The sequence below is a fragment of the Heterobasidion irregulare genome, assembly GCF_000320585.1.
Source record: "Heterobasidion irregulare TC 32-1 unplaced genomic scaffold scaffold_11, whole genome shotgun sequence".
NCBI lineage: Eukaryota > Fungi > Basidiomycota > Agaricomycetes > Russulales > Bondarzewiaceae > Heterobasidion > Heterobasidion irregulare.
In genome coordinates, this window is record NW_009258207.1 from 214,870 (window position 1) to 227,869 (window position 13,000).

General features: G+C 60.6%; 7 protein-coding genes across 7 annotated transcripts; 5 read left to right on the forward strand and 2 right to left on the reverse strand.

Annotated features, from left to right (window-relative positions):
* Positions 1-102: 102 nt before the first annotated feature.
* On the forward strand, positions 103-803 carry HETIRDRAFT_327930 (uncharacterized protein; the record flags this gene model as incomplete). Its single annotated transcript, XM_009552980.1, has 2 exons — positions 103-510; positions 573-803. Coding segments are annotated over 2 exons (639 nt in total), but the record flags the coding sequence as incomplete, so codon positions are not given.
* A 340-nt stretch (positions 804-1,143) lies between these two features.
* HETIRDRAFT_52869 (uncharacterized protein) lies at positions 1,144-1,622 on the forward strand (the record flags this gene model as incomplete). Its single annotated transcript, XM_009552863.1, has 3 exons — positions 1,144-1,188; positions 1,288-1,429; positions 1,573-1,622. 3 exons carry the CDS (start codon positions 1,144-1,146, stop codon positions 1,620-1,622), a joined length of 237 nt encoding a protein of 78 aa, XP_009551158.1.
* Positions 1,623-1,894: 272 nt separating this feature from the next.
* HETIRDRAFT_460753 (uncharacterized protein) lies at positions 1,895-4,569 on the reverse strand (the record flags this gene model as incomplete). Its single annotated transcript, XM_009552981.1, has 7 exons — positions 1,895-2,347; positions 2,422-2,813; positions 2,867-3,110; positions 3,166-3,460; positions 3,511-4,049; positions 4,130-4,374; positions 4,461-4,569. 7 exons carry the CDS (start codon positions 4,567-4,569, stop codon positions 2,030-2,032), a joined length of 2,142 nt encoding a protein of 713 aa, XP_009551276.1. The 3' UTR covers positions 1,895-2,029.
* A 240-nt stretch (positions 4,570-4,809) lies between these two features.
* On the forward strand, positions 4,810-7,162 carry HETIRDRAFT_460754 (uncharacterized protein; the record flags this gene model as incomplete). Its single annotated transcript, XM_009552982.1, has 4 exons — positions 4,810-4,936; positions 6,093-6,404; positions 6,477-6,906; positions 6,979-7,162. 4 exons carry the CDS (start codon positions 4,810-4,812, stop codon positions 7,109-7,111), a joined length of 1,002 nt encoding a protein of 333 aa, XP_009551277.1. The 3' UTR covers positions 7,112-7,162.
* Positions 7,163-7,380: 218 nt separating this feature from the next.
* On the forward strand, positions 7,381-7,785 carry HETIRDRAFT_454954 (uncharacterized protein; the record flags this gene model as incomplete). Its single annotated transcript, XM_009552983.1, has 1 exon — positions 7,381-7,785. The coding sequence occupies one exon, from the start codon at positions 7,381-7,383 to the stop codon at positions 7,783-7,785; it is 405 nt and encodes a 134-aa protein (XP_009551278.1).
* Positions 7,786-7,842: 57 nt separating this feature from the next.
* HETIRDRAFT_454955 (uncharacterized protein) lies at positions 7,843-11,077 on the forward strand (the record flags this gene model as incomplete). Its single annotated transcript, XM_009552984.1, has 4 exons — positions 7,843-9,789; positions 9,865-10,496; positions 10,695-10,839; positions 10,889-11,077. 4 exons carry the CDS (start codon positions 7,843-7,845, stop codon positions 11,075-11,077), a joined length of 2,913 nt encoding a protein of 970 aa, XP_009551279.1.
* Positions 11,078-11,492: 415 nt separating this feature from the next.
* HETIRDRAFT_328837 (uncharacterized protein) lies at positions 11,493-12,677 on the reverse strand (the record flags this gene model as incomplete). The annotated part of the gene is made up of 5 exons (XM_009552985.1): positions 11,493-11,867; positions 11,940-12,077; positions 12,180-12,282; positions 12,335-12,454; positions 12,517-12,677. The coding sequence occupies 5 exons, from the start codon at positions 12,675-12,677 to the stop codon at positions 11,493-11,495; spliced, it is 897 nt and encodes a 298-aa protein (XP_009551280.1).
* Positions 12,678-13,000: the final 323 nt, after the last annotated feature.

Sequence of the window (13,000 nt, forward strand, 5' to 3'; positions counted from 1 at the left end):
AACAGCCTACATCCTTACAACACAAGTGAACATGCCTTCAAATGACCGTACGTACCAGACAACTGTCGAAGCAATAGCTATCCTGAGAACAATCATCTAACAGTCAAATTCTCCGTCAACGGGACAATCGTACCCAAGCCGACCCAAGTGTCCCAAACTCGCAATCTCCTGATCACAGGGAGGACTTTAATTGAAGCTGAGCCACGCACGCTGCATTGGTTCAGCTTCGAGGTCGATACCAAGGCGGACGAACCCGCGCGGTTCGGGATCTTCGATGCATTCGCCACCGACGCCGACCGTGCTGAGCACCTCGCGGCCGGATTTGCTCAAGCGGCTGTGGCGGCAACGGACCAGCTGTTTGATCGCCCCCTTGAGATTGAGAACGTGGGCCTGTTGGCTCATAAGGTCGTGCCGGATGGGAGTAAGGAAGAAGTAGGGGTGAAGTTTGGTGTGAGGGTAAAGTTCACTGTGAAGCCTGAACACGCTAGCGAAGCCAACGCTGTACTCAATGTAAGGCCAAGCATTGCATTTTATCCCGTGGTCGGGTCACTTACGAACTTTGGAAATCGCAGCGGCTCGCGAGCGACGTAGCTCGCGAAGATGGCACGCCCTACTGGTTTGCCCTTGCTTGGCCAGACAATAACACGTTCGGTATTTTCGACGCGTTCTACGACGAGGCAGGCAGGCAGGCTCATCTGTCGGGGGTCGGCGCGAAGACATTCCTAGGCGCGATCGAGGGCATTGTGTCCAGCCCTCCCAGCCTCGAGCTTGTCGAGGTGCTAGCGAGGAAGAACCTTGTATGAGCTGGTGAAAGGCTGGCTGGCGAGGAATAGAAATATGATGAGAATCTATTCATAACAATCCTTGTACAAAAGTTCGCTGTTGAAGGTCATTCAACCCTGCCGTGTGTAATGGCCGTGATATGAGCCATAAGTGAAGCGACGGAATACATTCAAGACGTACTCAAGTGCCTCCACGATACTTGGATCTGGTGGAATTTGCCCAGCTACCTCCAGCTACCTTGTTGGTGTCTGCGGAGGTGGTTGTCTGAGTCGCGATGGTCCGGGCCAACTTGCCCTGAAGGAAACAAGCGCAAACAACGCGGCCGTCAACCTCGACAGCTGAGGCAACCGTTCACCGACAATGTCTACCTTCATAGCACCTCTCCGACGGACATACCGTTACCTCGTAAGTATCACTGTAATCTCCTCGCTTCTCCTTGCTGATTCGATGAATCTCTCATTGGCCTCGAATATATGACATGCAAACTGCGTTTCGAATCACCAGCAACGGCAAGCCCATGAAGCTCCCGTCATCTTCTACTCTGTCGTGATCGGCTCCGTTGGGCCCGTTCTCGCATTCAGTGTTCCGACCATCCGTCAGAGCTATGGATGGAGGCCAGCCGAGCCTATTCCTATCACGTATCCAAGTGAGTACCCCTTGCGAGCGTCCCCGGGAGCCTTGCGCGTAGTGCGATTTTGTATTTGCGCCGTTCTCTGCTCGGGCAAAGTTGATTGACCTTCTAGCTTTGGGATATGTGCGCCTCCAGTCGCTGATATGCTTTTCGTCTAGTTCCGAATCGACCACGGAGGCCAGTCCAGGGTTACGAGGATCCGGAGTAGAGCTTTCCCTCGCCACATATACACATGAATCTCATCCATAGAGCAACATGTCTCACTTAGCATTCCCTTCTCCATGTGTGAGATGTCGCCTGAATCCAGTGCTTGATCATTGACGGCCGCAGGACCTGTACATTACATCTATTGGAGATCCTTGTGTGAGATCATGCTGAGACCAAGCTGGACCTGATATCCTCAGTGTTGATCGTAAAAGAGTTACATTGCTGTGCGATTTGTGATTTTCTCGCGCTCTCGCATTGCACATCTCAACTCATGACTACCTTCAGTTTATTCCCGGGATCGTGATTGTCGTAAGAACGGTGACACAAATCTAATGTGGTGTGGGCAGTGCAAACTACCATAATGCGGATACATGGGAAGAATCTGAGCGTTTGAAGTATCGTCGAAAATCATGAGAGACCCAACGCTTGTTCCCTCTTCCAAGTGTCATAACACTCGAGCGTAACGCTCGCCAAAAAGCACGGGATGCACTGCTCCTCCTCGACCCAATTCCGCATCAACTGCGGCAGCTCCTGCGGACCGCCTTCTCCCTGCGCGATCAGCTGCATCTTCGCGCCTTCAGACCGCGATGTGGGCTGGAACACGAACGACGCGTTTAGGTCGTACTGCGACGTGACGCGTACTTGGCCATTGGGGTAGAAGGCGAGCTTGACACCCATAATAGCGGCAATGGCTTCGCGGAACTCTGTGCTTTTCGCTGTAAAGACCTACAAGAAATACGAAAAAAACGGAACGATTAACAAGGTGTTGGCTAGCTAGGACTGCAACTGAAAACACCTACCTGCTGCAACCGTAACAGACGTTTCTCTTTCTGCTTCACGACCTCTTCCAGTTCGTGTTTCTCTTGATTTACAACCTCCCAGCTTCGCCGCGGCACCAGATCCTCCCCTGGCCCGTCTCCCCGCTTCGCGGCAGCCGCTTGGCCTGCACCGCTGTCTTCCAGCTCCTTCAGCCTGTTTATGAGCGCCTCGTTCTCGCCCTTCAACCGGTCCATCACCTCCTGTCTCAGGTCTGACCACTGTTGGGCTGGGTTGTCCTTCAGCGATAGGATACGGACGCCGGGCGGCACGTGCCTCCCTGCGCCGATCTCGCCGCGCAGCTCGAAGAGCGTCTGCTCCAGCTCCTCGATCTGCTCTAGTTGCTGCTCGCTAGCAACTTCGCTTTCATCGAGCGCTGGTAGAAGTGTCAGTTGAGAAGATATACGCGACAAGTCACTGTACACCGACCTTTCTGTACCTCCTTCAGCGCTTGTCTATCTTTCTCGAGAGCTTCCTTGAGCTCCTGTAGACGCGGGCCCTGCTTTTCCGTCGCAGGCAGTGGACGGTGGCTGAGTTCGTCGAGTTCTCCCTCCAATTCCTGTGTTCTCGATTTGTAGTCCTGCAGTAGGCTTTCGAGTTGCCGAATCTGCTCGTCCTTCGCCTTGTCGATGCTGTCCGCACCTTGGGCGCTCTGTTCTGCGGAATAACTTGCCTGAGATGCCAGCGTCAGAAAATAGCAGAACGCAGAGGGGGAGATCGCGACGCACATTTAGGGCCTGCAGGAAGCCGACTTCTCTTTCTGCCAATGCGGCATCGCGCTCCAGGTGCGCGATTTTATCGAGCAGGACACGCTTCTCCCGCTGTAGATCCTCGAGTGCCTCCTCTTTCTCGACATCGCGGTCTTGAGCGTCGGTCAAGTCGGCCTCGCGGCGGCGCAGCAGAGCTACGTTCGCACCGTGCTCCTCGAGCAGCTTTGCGTGGGCGAGACGAAGGGCAGATAGGCTCTGTGAGATGGAAACGGGCGTCTTGGATGGCGTGTCGAGCTGCGTAGCTCTCTTGGCCCTGTACAATGTTATTGAGGAATCATGTCCACCAAAAGAGACGCCACTCACCACTCTTCTCGCTCGTGTCGGGCGGCTTGGACTTCGGCCTCCAGCTTCGTGACCTGCTCGCGCAGCTGTTCCGTAACGCGAAGCTTGCCCTCCAAGCTCCTCTTCTCCTCACGGATAACCTCCACGTTGTCCTGCCGCTCTCGCAGGATGATGAGCTCCGAGTTGAGCTTCGCATTGGTGCCCTCCAGCGTGCGCAGGTACGAAGCTTGCCGCTGCAGCTCCTCGCGCAACACGCCCCAGTCCTCTTGCTCGATATCGTGTCGCGAGACGTCCAGCTGCGCCGAGCTGAGGTCTTCCATCTGCATCTGGATCTCCTCGATAGTGGCGCTGCGCTCGTCTGCGAGACGCTTCATGGAGGCGAGCTCCGCATCGAGGAAAGACACCTGTCGCGTGAGCGCGGCGATTTGTGACTTCTGAGACGCGATGGTTTGCGCGGTGTTGCGAGACATGGCCTCGTGCGCCTCTTCGAGGTTGGCGTGTTCTTCGCGGAGAGTGGCGTGGGCAGAGCGCAGCGCGCGCAGCTCATGCTCTGCTTTTCTCTAGAACAAGGCGAGGAAAGGACGCGTCGGGTCGAGTCGGCGCGACGAACCAAGAAAGAACAAAGGCGAGCCACACGCACCTTTTCCTCCTCCCGCCCGGCCTGCTCCTTCTCCTTCTCCTCCCTCTCTTCCTTCTCCCGCTCCGCGAGCCATCGCCTGTCCTCCTCAAGCCTCTCGATCGCCATGTCCTTCTCGCGGAGCTTCGACTCGAGCTCCATCTTCGTTGTCTGCGCCGCCACCAGCTGGCGCTCGAGGGACGCGTGGGCCATAGTCGAAGTGAACGCCTGCGTGCGCTGCTGCCGCTTGGCCGTGGACAGCTGGGGATCTGGGGAACCGGATTGCATAGACACAGACGCGTTCATTAGTACATGTAGGATAGCAGCCCCGCAAATGAGCACGGACGATGCGCACCTCGCTCGAGCTCGGCGACGAGAGAATCACGCTTTGTCGCGGACGGCTTCGCGGACGACCGCAACCGCGCGTTCGGAACGATCGGAGCGGTAAATTTGTTGCTGTTCATGGCGGAGCGTGCGCCTGCGCGGTGCTTCCTCTGTCACGGCGTGAGCAAGGCGACGGCGACGGGTGTTCTCTGGCGCCGGGGGCAGCTGGCAAGTGGCCTACGTTCGCGCTGTTCGGTCGAGGACAAGGCCATGAGCCCCGCCCGCGCACGCTCTGTCACGCCGTGACATTCCCTCTTGACCCACCTCCATCATCATCATCATCAACCCCACCTTTCTCTCCTCACCGTCGTCTCCTTGCTATGGATTCAGAAAGCGAGCTGTCGGACATTGAGTATGAGCCGGCCGCGCTGGGGCAACCCGAATACAAGCTTCGGTCAGCGCTCAAGCCCCCTCGGACGACCACTTATACCGCCCAAGCCCTCTATGGTAAGCTCTTTCGACGACTGATTGGCCTCGGATGTGCCCATGGGGAGATCACCCTCGTAGATCAAATCGTCGAGGGAATTGTTGATCTTGAGCCTGAGTATCAAAGAGGTACGCCATCTTTCTGTTCGACATCCTCTCGCCTCTGATGTGGCACACACACCAGACGTTGTCTGGTCCGAGGAAAAGCAAATCATGCTTGTGGACTCAATTTTCCGAAATTTCTATGTACCTCCTATAATTTTTGGTGAGTGCTTGTCTCCTGCCACTTTGATTGTATATTCATTTAGGTGAAGCTGTCACTAGATCTGAGGATGGGACTGAGAGGAGAGTCTGCATTGATGGCAAACAAAGGCTAACATCAATTCAAAAGTAAGTGGCCATCTAGCAGATTTTGATTATTTTATTCATAATTATTTATATCATAATTCAAGATTCATGGATGGATTGGTGAGTATACTTTATTGCTGATTGTATGGTAGTGCACATACTTATACAAAAGTTTTAGATCTATCGTAAGATTGCATTTAGTTTTTATGAAAAAAATATACTCAAAATTTTGATAAATCACAGATAGAGATATGTAAGTTGGAATGTTCAAAAAATATGGTATGAAAGCTAAACATAATTATGTTAGAGTCACATCAGCTAAATACTGGTATAAAAAACTGGGTAGTAAAAGACAGGGCTTTTCTTTATCAGAAAAATACAAGCGCCTATTTGCTAACAAGCAAATAGTTTGCATTGAGTATGATGAGCTAAGTGAGCAAAATGAGAGGGAGATCTTTAGAGTAAGCAATTTTATCTCCATCCTTAATTTTTTTTACTAAACATAGTTTTAGAGAGTTCAACTAGGAGTAGCATTGAAACCTGCTGGTTTGGATTTTCTTATCACTTTTCTATTATTTAACCTGACCTTTCAATTAATCAGAAAAACTTAGAGCAGAAGACAAAACTCCTAGGCAGGCACTTGCTCAAGAAATTGATGACAAGTACATGAGGGAATTTGTAGATTATGGGTTTGACATCAAGAGAGCAGCATCATTTAGAGGGGCAGCTCAGTGCATCTGCACCATTGCCAGATATCCTCAGAGCAAGGCAGTTACCAATGCATCACAGCTGACCAAGTGGCTTGTGGACCCTGCTGTGCCTGAGCCAGATTTTGTGGCCAAGGTGCACCAGACCTTCCAGATTGCTGTGGAGATGGTCAAGGAGAACAAGTCCTTCCTAGCTGTTACCCAGGGCCCCACCACCATATCTCTGCTAGACATGGTGATGATGATGCTGGTGATTTACCTGTTTAGGGAGAGGATGCCGAAGGAGGCGCTGGCGAGGTGTGTGCAGGGGATGAGGCAGTTTGTGCGGAAGGAGCATACGGATATTAGGTGGAATGCGAGCGTGGTGGCTACGGGCATGGGGTTTTTGGCGCAGCTGCAGGGCGGGTCGGAGCAGAAACTGCAGCTCGCGTCGAGTGCGTTGTGTTCGTGCTCGATCTTTCGATTTGGATCGTGCGCTCATGGGTCTTTCGTGTCTACTCTTGCAGATGCGCCCGCAAGCACCGGCGTCACCGCACCAGGCAGCGGCGCGCGTCACGATCCCCCTCCTCCGCCACCTCCTACCGATACCCCCGCCGCGACGGCGCCCGCCTCGGTCGTGCATCGCCGCCTCGCAGCGATGCGAGCAGCGAAGGAGAGCCTGAACGCGTCTAATCCAACGGCGCCGGCATCGTCATCTACGAACGTCGCGCTTCCGCTTCCGCCGACGTCTGCGGGCGCGCGGGGGATGGCGGGTCCGGCGCGAGGATCGGCGACGGCGGGGGGGTCGGGATCAGAGTCGACGGCGGGGCGTCAGGACGTGCGGTATCATCCGTATCGCGGGTCGTCTGCGTCGTCTGCGTCGGGGGCGAGGACGACGTCATCGCCGGCGGTGCAGCAGGGCGGGGACGTGAGGATGAAGGACGAGTTTGGGGCTCAGTGAGGAAGAGGCGAGAGGCGAGCGGAGCCGAGCGGAGAGGATGGGACCTGAGGCGATGCGGTGCGACGCAGTGCGATGGGATGGGATGGGATGGGATGTGGATCTGCGATGGGAGTCGAGGGATGGATGGGGGATGATGGGAGGCGAGGTGTGTGGTTGATGGGCTCTGCCTGGACGGAGGGCGCGGAGCGGGACGATACCTAGGCCTTGGAATTCGTGTACATAGAGTGCCCGTAAGAAGCTTTCATTCATTATAAATTATTGCGGTCGCGCTCGAACGCCCAGGGCTGGGGAAGGACGGGGGTGACGATCGAATGGGTTCATCTGGATGGCGGGGATTGCATGTGCACGGGCTCGGGAAGATCTCGCAAAGATAGGGAGCACGACGGGCTGCTGCTTCCCGGTTGGCAACGATCATGGATGTACCGTAAGTGGGCGAGAATAGCTGGCCTGTGCGCACTCGCCACTCCCTTATGAGCGCGCAAACGGCGAGGGGCGGCAGCAGACGTCGCACCTGTTCCAACTTCCCCCCCCCTCCTCCTCCTCCCCCTCTCCCTCTATTCCCCGAGACCGCCAGTGCGTGCTTGCCATCCCAAGGCGCGTTGCAAGGGGAAACCAGCGCGAAGGAGCCCCCGTCGCCGTTTGCCCGCGACTTCTTTTGCAAACGGACTGTGGCAAGAGGAGCAGGCGAAGCGCTTCTGCTTCTTTCATTTTGGAGAGGCGCGTCGCAGCCAGTACTAGTCGCTACACGACCGTCGTCCGTCCGCTCCTTCTCCTCCTCCTCCTCCTTCTCCTCTCCTTCTTCCTCTCTCCCTTTCTCTAAAAAAATACAACCCGTCCGAGCCGCTGTCTGTCCTTACTCGACCCTCTTTCTCTGATCGCTCGTCGCTGTGCTCTTCTGCTCTCGTTTTTTGCTTCTCACTTTCTTCGTCCTCATGTCGTTCTTCCGCCGCCGCCACCACTCGCAGCACCTCGTCCCAAACCCGCTCTCGACGCCCCAAAAACCGTCCTCCAGCGACAACGTCTCGAACACCACCCCCAACAAGCACGCGAACGCCAACTCCATCCGCAAACGCGTCTCCACCATCGCCTCCCTCTTCTCCGGACGGACCCCCAGCAAGGGCGTCGGGCACATCGCCGAGTCGGGCTACCAATGGGCCTACCCCAGCAGCCCCGAGCCCTCCCCCACCTCCCCCGACATACGCCGCCCGAGCGGACTGGGTCGCCGCGCATCGTCCCTCGAGAGCAGCCAGTCCTCCCCGGCCTCCTCGTCCACCCCGCCTCCCGCGATCATCACCACCGACGCGAGCGCGCCCGCCGACGACCGCAGACGCTCGCGCACGCTCAGCTCGCCGAACGCGCTGCCCTCGGCGCCCTACGAATCCGAAAAGGCGCTGTCGCCGCGCCCGCGCGTGCCGACGCCGACGGCGCCCCCAGGGACAGACCGCGGTAATCGTCTCTCGCGCATGGAGCCCGGCCCGGGCCTTGGTCTCGGCCTCGTGCTGCTCCCCGTCGAAGAGGCATCGCCCCCGCCGTCCCTGCGCTCGCGCCCCGCCGCCCCGCCGCCGACGCATGCCCTCCCCGCGACGCCCGCACACACACCCGCACGCACGCGACCCGCATCGCTCCTCCGCATCCCTGTGCCCCCTGTTGCTCCTGCTTCTGCTCTTGCTCCTGCTGCTCTTGCTCATTCTCCTGCGCCTGCTCTTGCACCTGCACCTGCACCTGCGCCTGCACCTGCACCTGCGCCTGCGCCTGCACCTGCACCTGCGCCTGCGCCTGCGCCTGCACCTGCTACCCCTCCCACCTCACCCCAGCCCCAACACCATGATAATCACGACCACGACCAGCCAGACCCGCCCCTGCACGCGCTCTCCCCTCCGCCGCTCCGCCGCATACGCAGGACGCCCCTCATCCCGCTCAGCCTTGTCTGCGCACACATCGCCCCGCGCGACCTCCCCGCCCTCGCCCGCGTTTCCCGCCGCTTCCGCACAGCCGCCCGCGGCGCGCTCTACCGCGCCGTTGACCTCTCCGCACGCTCGCACCGTGCCATCGACCAGTGCGTCACTTTGCTCGCATCCGCGCGCGACATCGCAGAGCTCGTGCACGAGTTCACGTGCCCCGCGTACTCCGGCGACACTGCCAACAACGGCGACAACGGCGACGAGGACGGAGACAGCGACGGCGCCCCGCCCTCCTTCCTCCTCGCGCTCACCTTCGCCCTGCGCAACATGCGCCACCTCACGACGCTCACCCTCCCACGCTTCGCCCCCGCCGTCCTGCGCGACGCACCCTTCCGGCTGCAGCGCCTCACGCTCCTCCAGCGCGCCATGGGCGCCGCCGACGCGCGCGCCCTCTTCAACGCGTGGCTCCCGCGCCAGCAGCGCGCCATCACGCACTTCGCGGCCCCGCACCTCGCCGCGCTCGCCGACGCTGACGCCTCCGACGCGCGCGACGAGGCGGCGGCGGCGGCGGGGTGCCTCGCGCGCCTGACGCATCTGGAGGGCACGCCGCAGGTCGTTGCGCGCTTGCTCGCGTGCGGTAAGGCCCTGGGGGAGCGGCGGCGCGTGGTGGCCGTCACGCTGCATATCAGCTCGACGCTGTACGATGGCCTGCGCCCCGCCGCGCTCATGTCCGCGATCGCGCGCGGCACCGCTTGCGTGGCGAGCGGTAGCGGTGACGGTGACGGCGACGGTGAGGATGTTGGTGCTGGTGTTGATGCTCGTGCAGTTGTGACGAGCAGCGTGACGTGCTTGGCGATCGTGTCCGCGGCGGGCGCGCACGCTGTCGACGCGCGCACGCTCGCGAAGCTGCTCCTCGCGGCGGGCGCGGAGCTGCCTGCGCTCAGGGAGGTGCGCATCGGCTGGGCGCTCGAAGACGAGGTATGTGCTGCTTCGCTCGCGCGCCGTGCCCACGCTCACGTGTGTCTTACTGTGTGTGTTGTGTGTATTGTGCAGGATCTGTACCGGCATCTCCCAGCTGTGCTACCGCGCATGCAGAACCTCGAGACGCTCCGCCTCTCGCGCGTCCCGCCCACCTGCCCGCTCCCCGTGTCCTCTACCTCCCCATCTTCCACCACCACCACTTCATCCCCGTCCCACCCACACTCGCCCCTCCCCGCCTCGTCCCCCCCGTCCTCCCCTCCCCCCACACTCTCCCTCCTCCCGCCCCCGGCTTCTTCCCCTCCCCAATCCGCATCGCCCTCAGCCCCAGCCGACCCCGCGTCCCCCCCGCGCTCGCAAACCTTCCTCTTCCCCACCTCCTCCCCCACCTCTTCCCCCACCTCCCCCACCTTTCCCACTTCCACCGCTTCCACCACTTCCGTCACTTCCGCCGCCACGTCCACCGCCATCGCCACCACGGCGGCAGCCCCAGCGGACGATCCCGACGCCCAAACCCGCGCGCACCTCGCCCACTGGGCAAAGCTGCGCCCCACCCTCCGCCGCGCGACGCTCCTCTCGGGCGCGCGGTGGTGCGCGCGGCTTGTCGAAGCTGGCGAGGGTGGCGAGGGTGTGCCGGGCGCGGAGGCTGCAGCGGGTGCGGGGATGGGGGCTGCCTGTGCGTCGGTTGTGTGGGAGCGCGTTGGGGCGTGAGTATTGGGGCCCCGGGGCGCGGGCGTGGGCGGGAGTCGGGATGTCGGGATGTCGGGCTGTTGGGCGCGGGCGGGCGGGGTAGAGAACACACCGTCTGACCGCCTGACTGACGGCCCGGCTGGCGAGCGTTGTGTATGCGCGTCCTTTGTTGTTGTATATGTTTCGCACTGCCCGTGCGCGCGTGTTGTACATAGGCGGCCGACCGCGGAGCGCGCGGCTGCCATCCTATCCTCCTCTTTCCTCTTTCCTCCTCCTTACCCCTCCTCCTTACCCCTCCTCCTTCCCCGTCCCCACCCGCGCCCACCCGCACCTCCTGTTATATCGCGGCCCACACCGCCTGTCCGTCCGTCCGTCATCCGTTGTTCGTGTATCATAGCTGCAGCCACAGCTCCAGCCACGGCCACGGCCACGGCACCCGGCCCTCTTCGTGCTCTATACGATATATACGCGCTCGCCGATACCATACAGATACACCATACGACTACCGTACAACCGCACGTACAACCACACATACATTACATACGGCTACGCATACGCTTACGCTTACAGACGCGCGCGCGCGCGCGCGACGCGCTAGTGATACCTCATATCCGCAGCTTTTTTTTTTTTTGCTTAATGCATGCAGATACCAGACGGGCGGGCGGGCGGGCGGGCCGGGCGGTAGATCGTAACGGGGGGTCCGAGGATTCGGGGGTGGGGGTTCGAGTGCGGGAGTAGGGCGTACTTACTTGATTTTGACTTTACTTACTTACCTACCGTCGCCGTCCGCATTCGAGTGCTCGCGGCGGTGGAAAATTGTATCTAGGTCGCTTGTCTCTGCGCAAACGTTGGACGAGGGTGTTGCCGTCGATGATGATGATGATGATGATGATGATGATGGTACATTTTGGGACCGTGAAGTCTGGCCGAGGCCGAGAAAAACAAACAAACGGCGGGAGAGAGCCGACTCCCCGCGCGCGCGCGCCGCCCATCCACTACCGCGCGCGCAGGCGCTACCGCACCTCGACCGCGCGCGCGGCCCAATCCTCCGCCAAGCGCGCCTCCACGAGCCTCTCGAGCGCGGCCGCGCGCGCGCACGCGACGTCGACGGCGCGCAGGACGTCGGCGACGGCGAGCGGGAGGCCGCCGGCTTTGTGCACGACGCAGAGCTCGCGTTGGGCGGTGAGCGCGAGGGAGAGGGTGCCGTGCGCGAGGCGCTGTTCGAGGGATGTGGGGTCGAGGAGGCAGGTTGGGGCGGAGGAGGCGGAGGGGGCGGTGGTGGTGGTGGTGGTGGATGGGGGGGAGGGAGAGGGATAGTAGGCGAATGTGAGGCAGAAGGGGGTGTGGTGCATCGCGAGGGGGACGGGGGCGCGCGACGTGGGCGGGTGCTGGTGGATGGAGGGAGAAAAGTCAGGAGCGGGAGGAGAGGAAAGGGGAAGGAGAAGGGGAACAGGGCGCACGACGGTGACCTCGTCGCCGACGACCTCGACGTCTGGGCGGCGGAAGTGGCGGAGGGCGACGAGGGCGGCGAGGCACGCGCAGTCGAGGAGGTTGCCCGCGTCGGCGAGGCAGTGGATCGTCAGGCGCAGGTGCCACACCTGCGAGCGCCAGCGTCAGCGGTGCGCGCGCGTAGATGTAGATGTATATGTGGGTGTGGGTGTGGGTGTGGGTGTGGGCATGAAGTGGGTGTGGGGACGTACGCGCTGGCCGGCGAGGACGCATAGCGACTCCTTGTCGATGGTGTCGCTCCGGCGGACGACCTTGTCGAGCATGCGCGCGAGCGCGACCTCCTCGTCCGAGGGCCTGCGAGGGTGGGTGAAGATCAAAAGGGCGGCAAGCGGGGGCGCGCACCTACCGGCCTTGCTCGTATTCTGGCGCCGCCATGGGGGAGATCTCGGCGTGGATGGAGACGAGGCCCTCGTAGGGGCGCTCGGGGGGCGGGCGCACCATCTTCGCGTCGACCTGTGCGAGCACGCTGGAGGGGGTGGGTCAGAGGGGCGGGGAACGGCGACGGCGGGGCGGGGTGCGGCGGCTGACCGGGTCTTGCCCAGGGCACACTCGACGTTGCCGAGGTCGGTGCCGAAGGCGAGGAGCGGGGTGCGCATGTCGAGGAGGGCGCGGCCGTCGATGCGGCGGGCCTGTGCGAGGGCGGCGAGGAGGAAGTCTTTTTCGGGGAGCGACGGCGACGGCGGACGCATCGTGGTGCTGCGAGGAGCGGTGATTATGCGCGACAAGGCCTTGTCGGGCGCATATATCGACCCCTTATCTGATAAGATCGCTTGATGACAGATAACGTCCGACCTGAAAGCGTCACTCCACTCCACATCCAACGACCAGCGCGTTGCCGCCGCCGCCGCCGCCAACAGCAACAACAACAGAAAAGCGCAGTCTCGACGTCGTGAGCGTGTGCCCTCTACATCATGCGCACGACGGCTCATGGCCACCACAGGCCCGCGCGCGACCCCGACGAGATCGCGAGAATGGGAGCTGTCGGACGACGGCGGGTGTCGTACGTGATCCC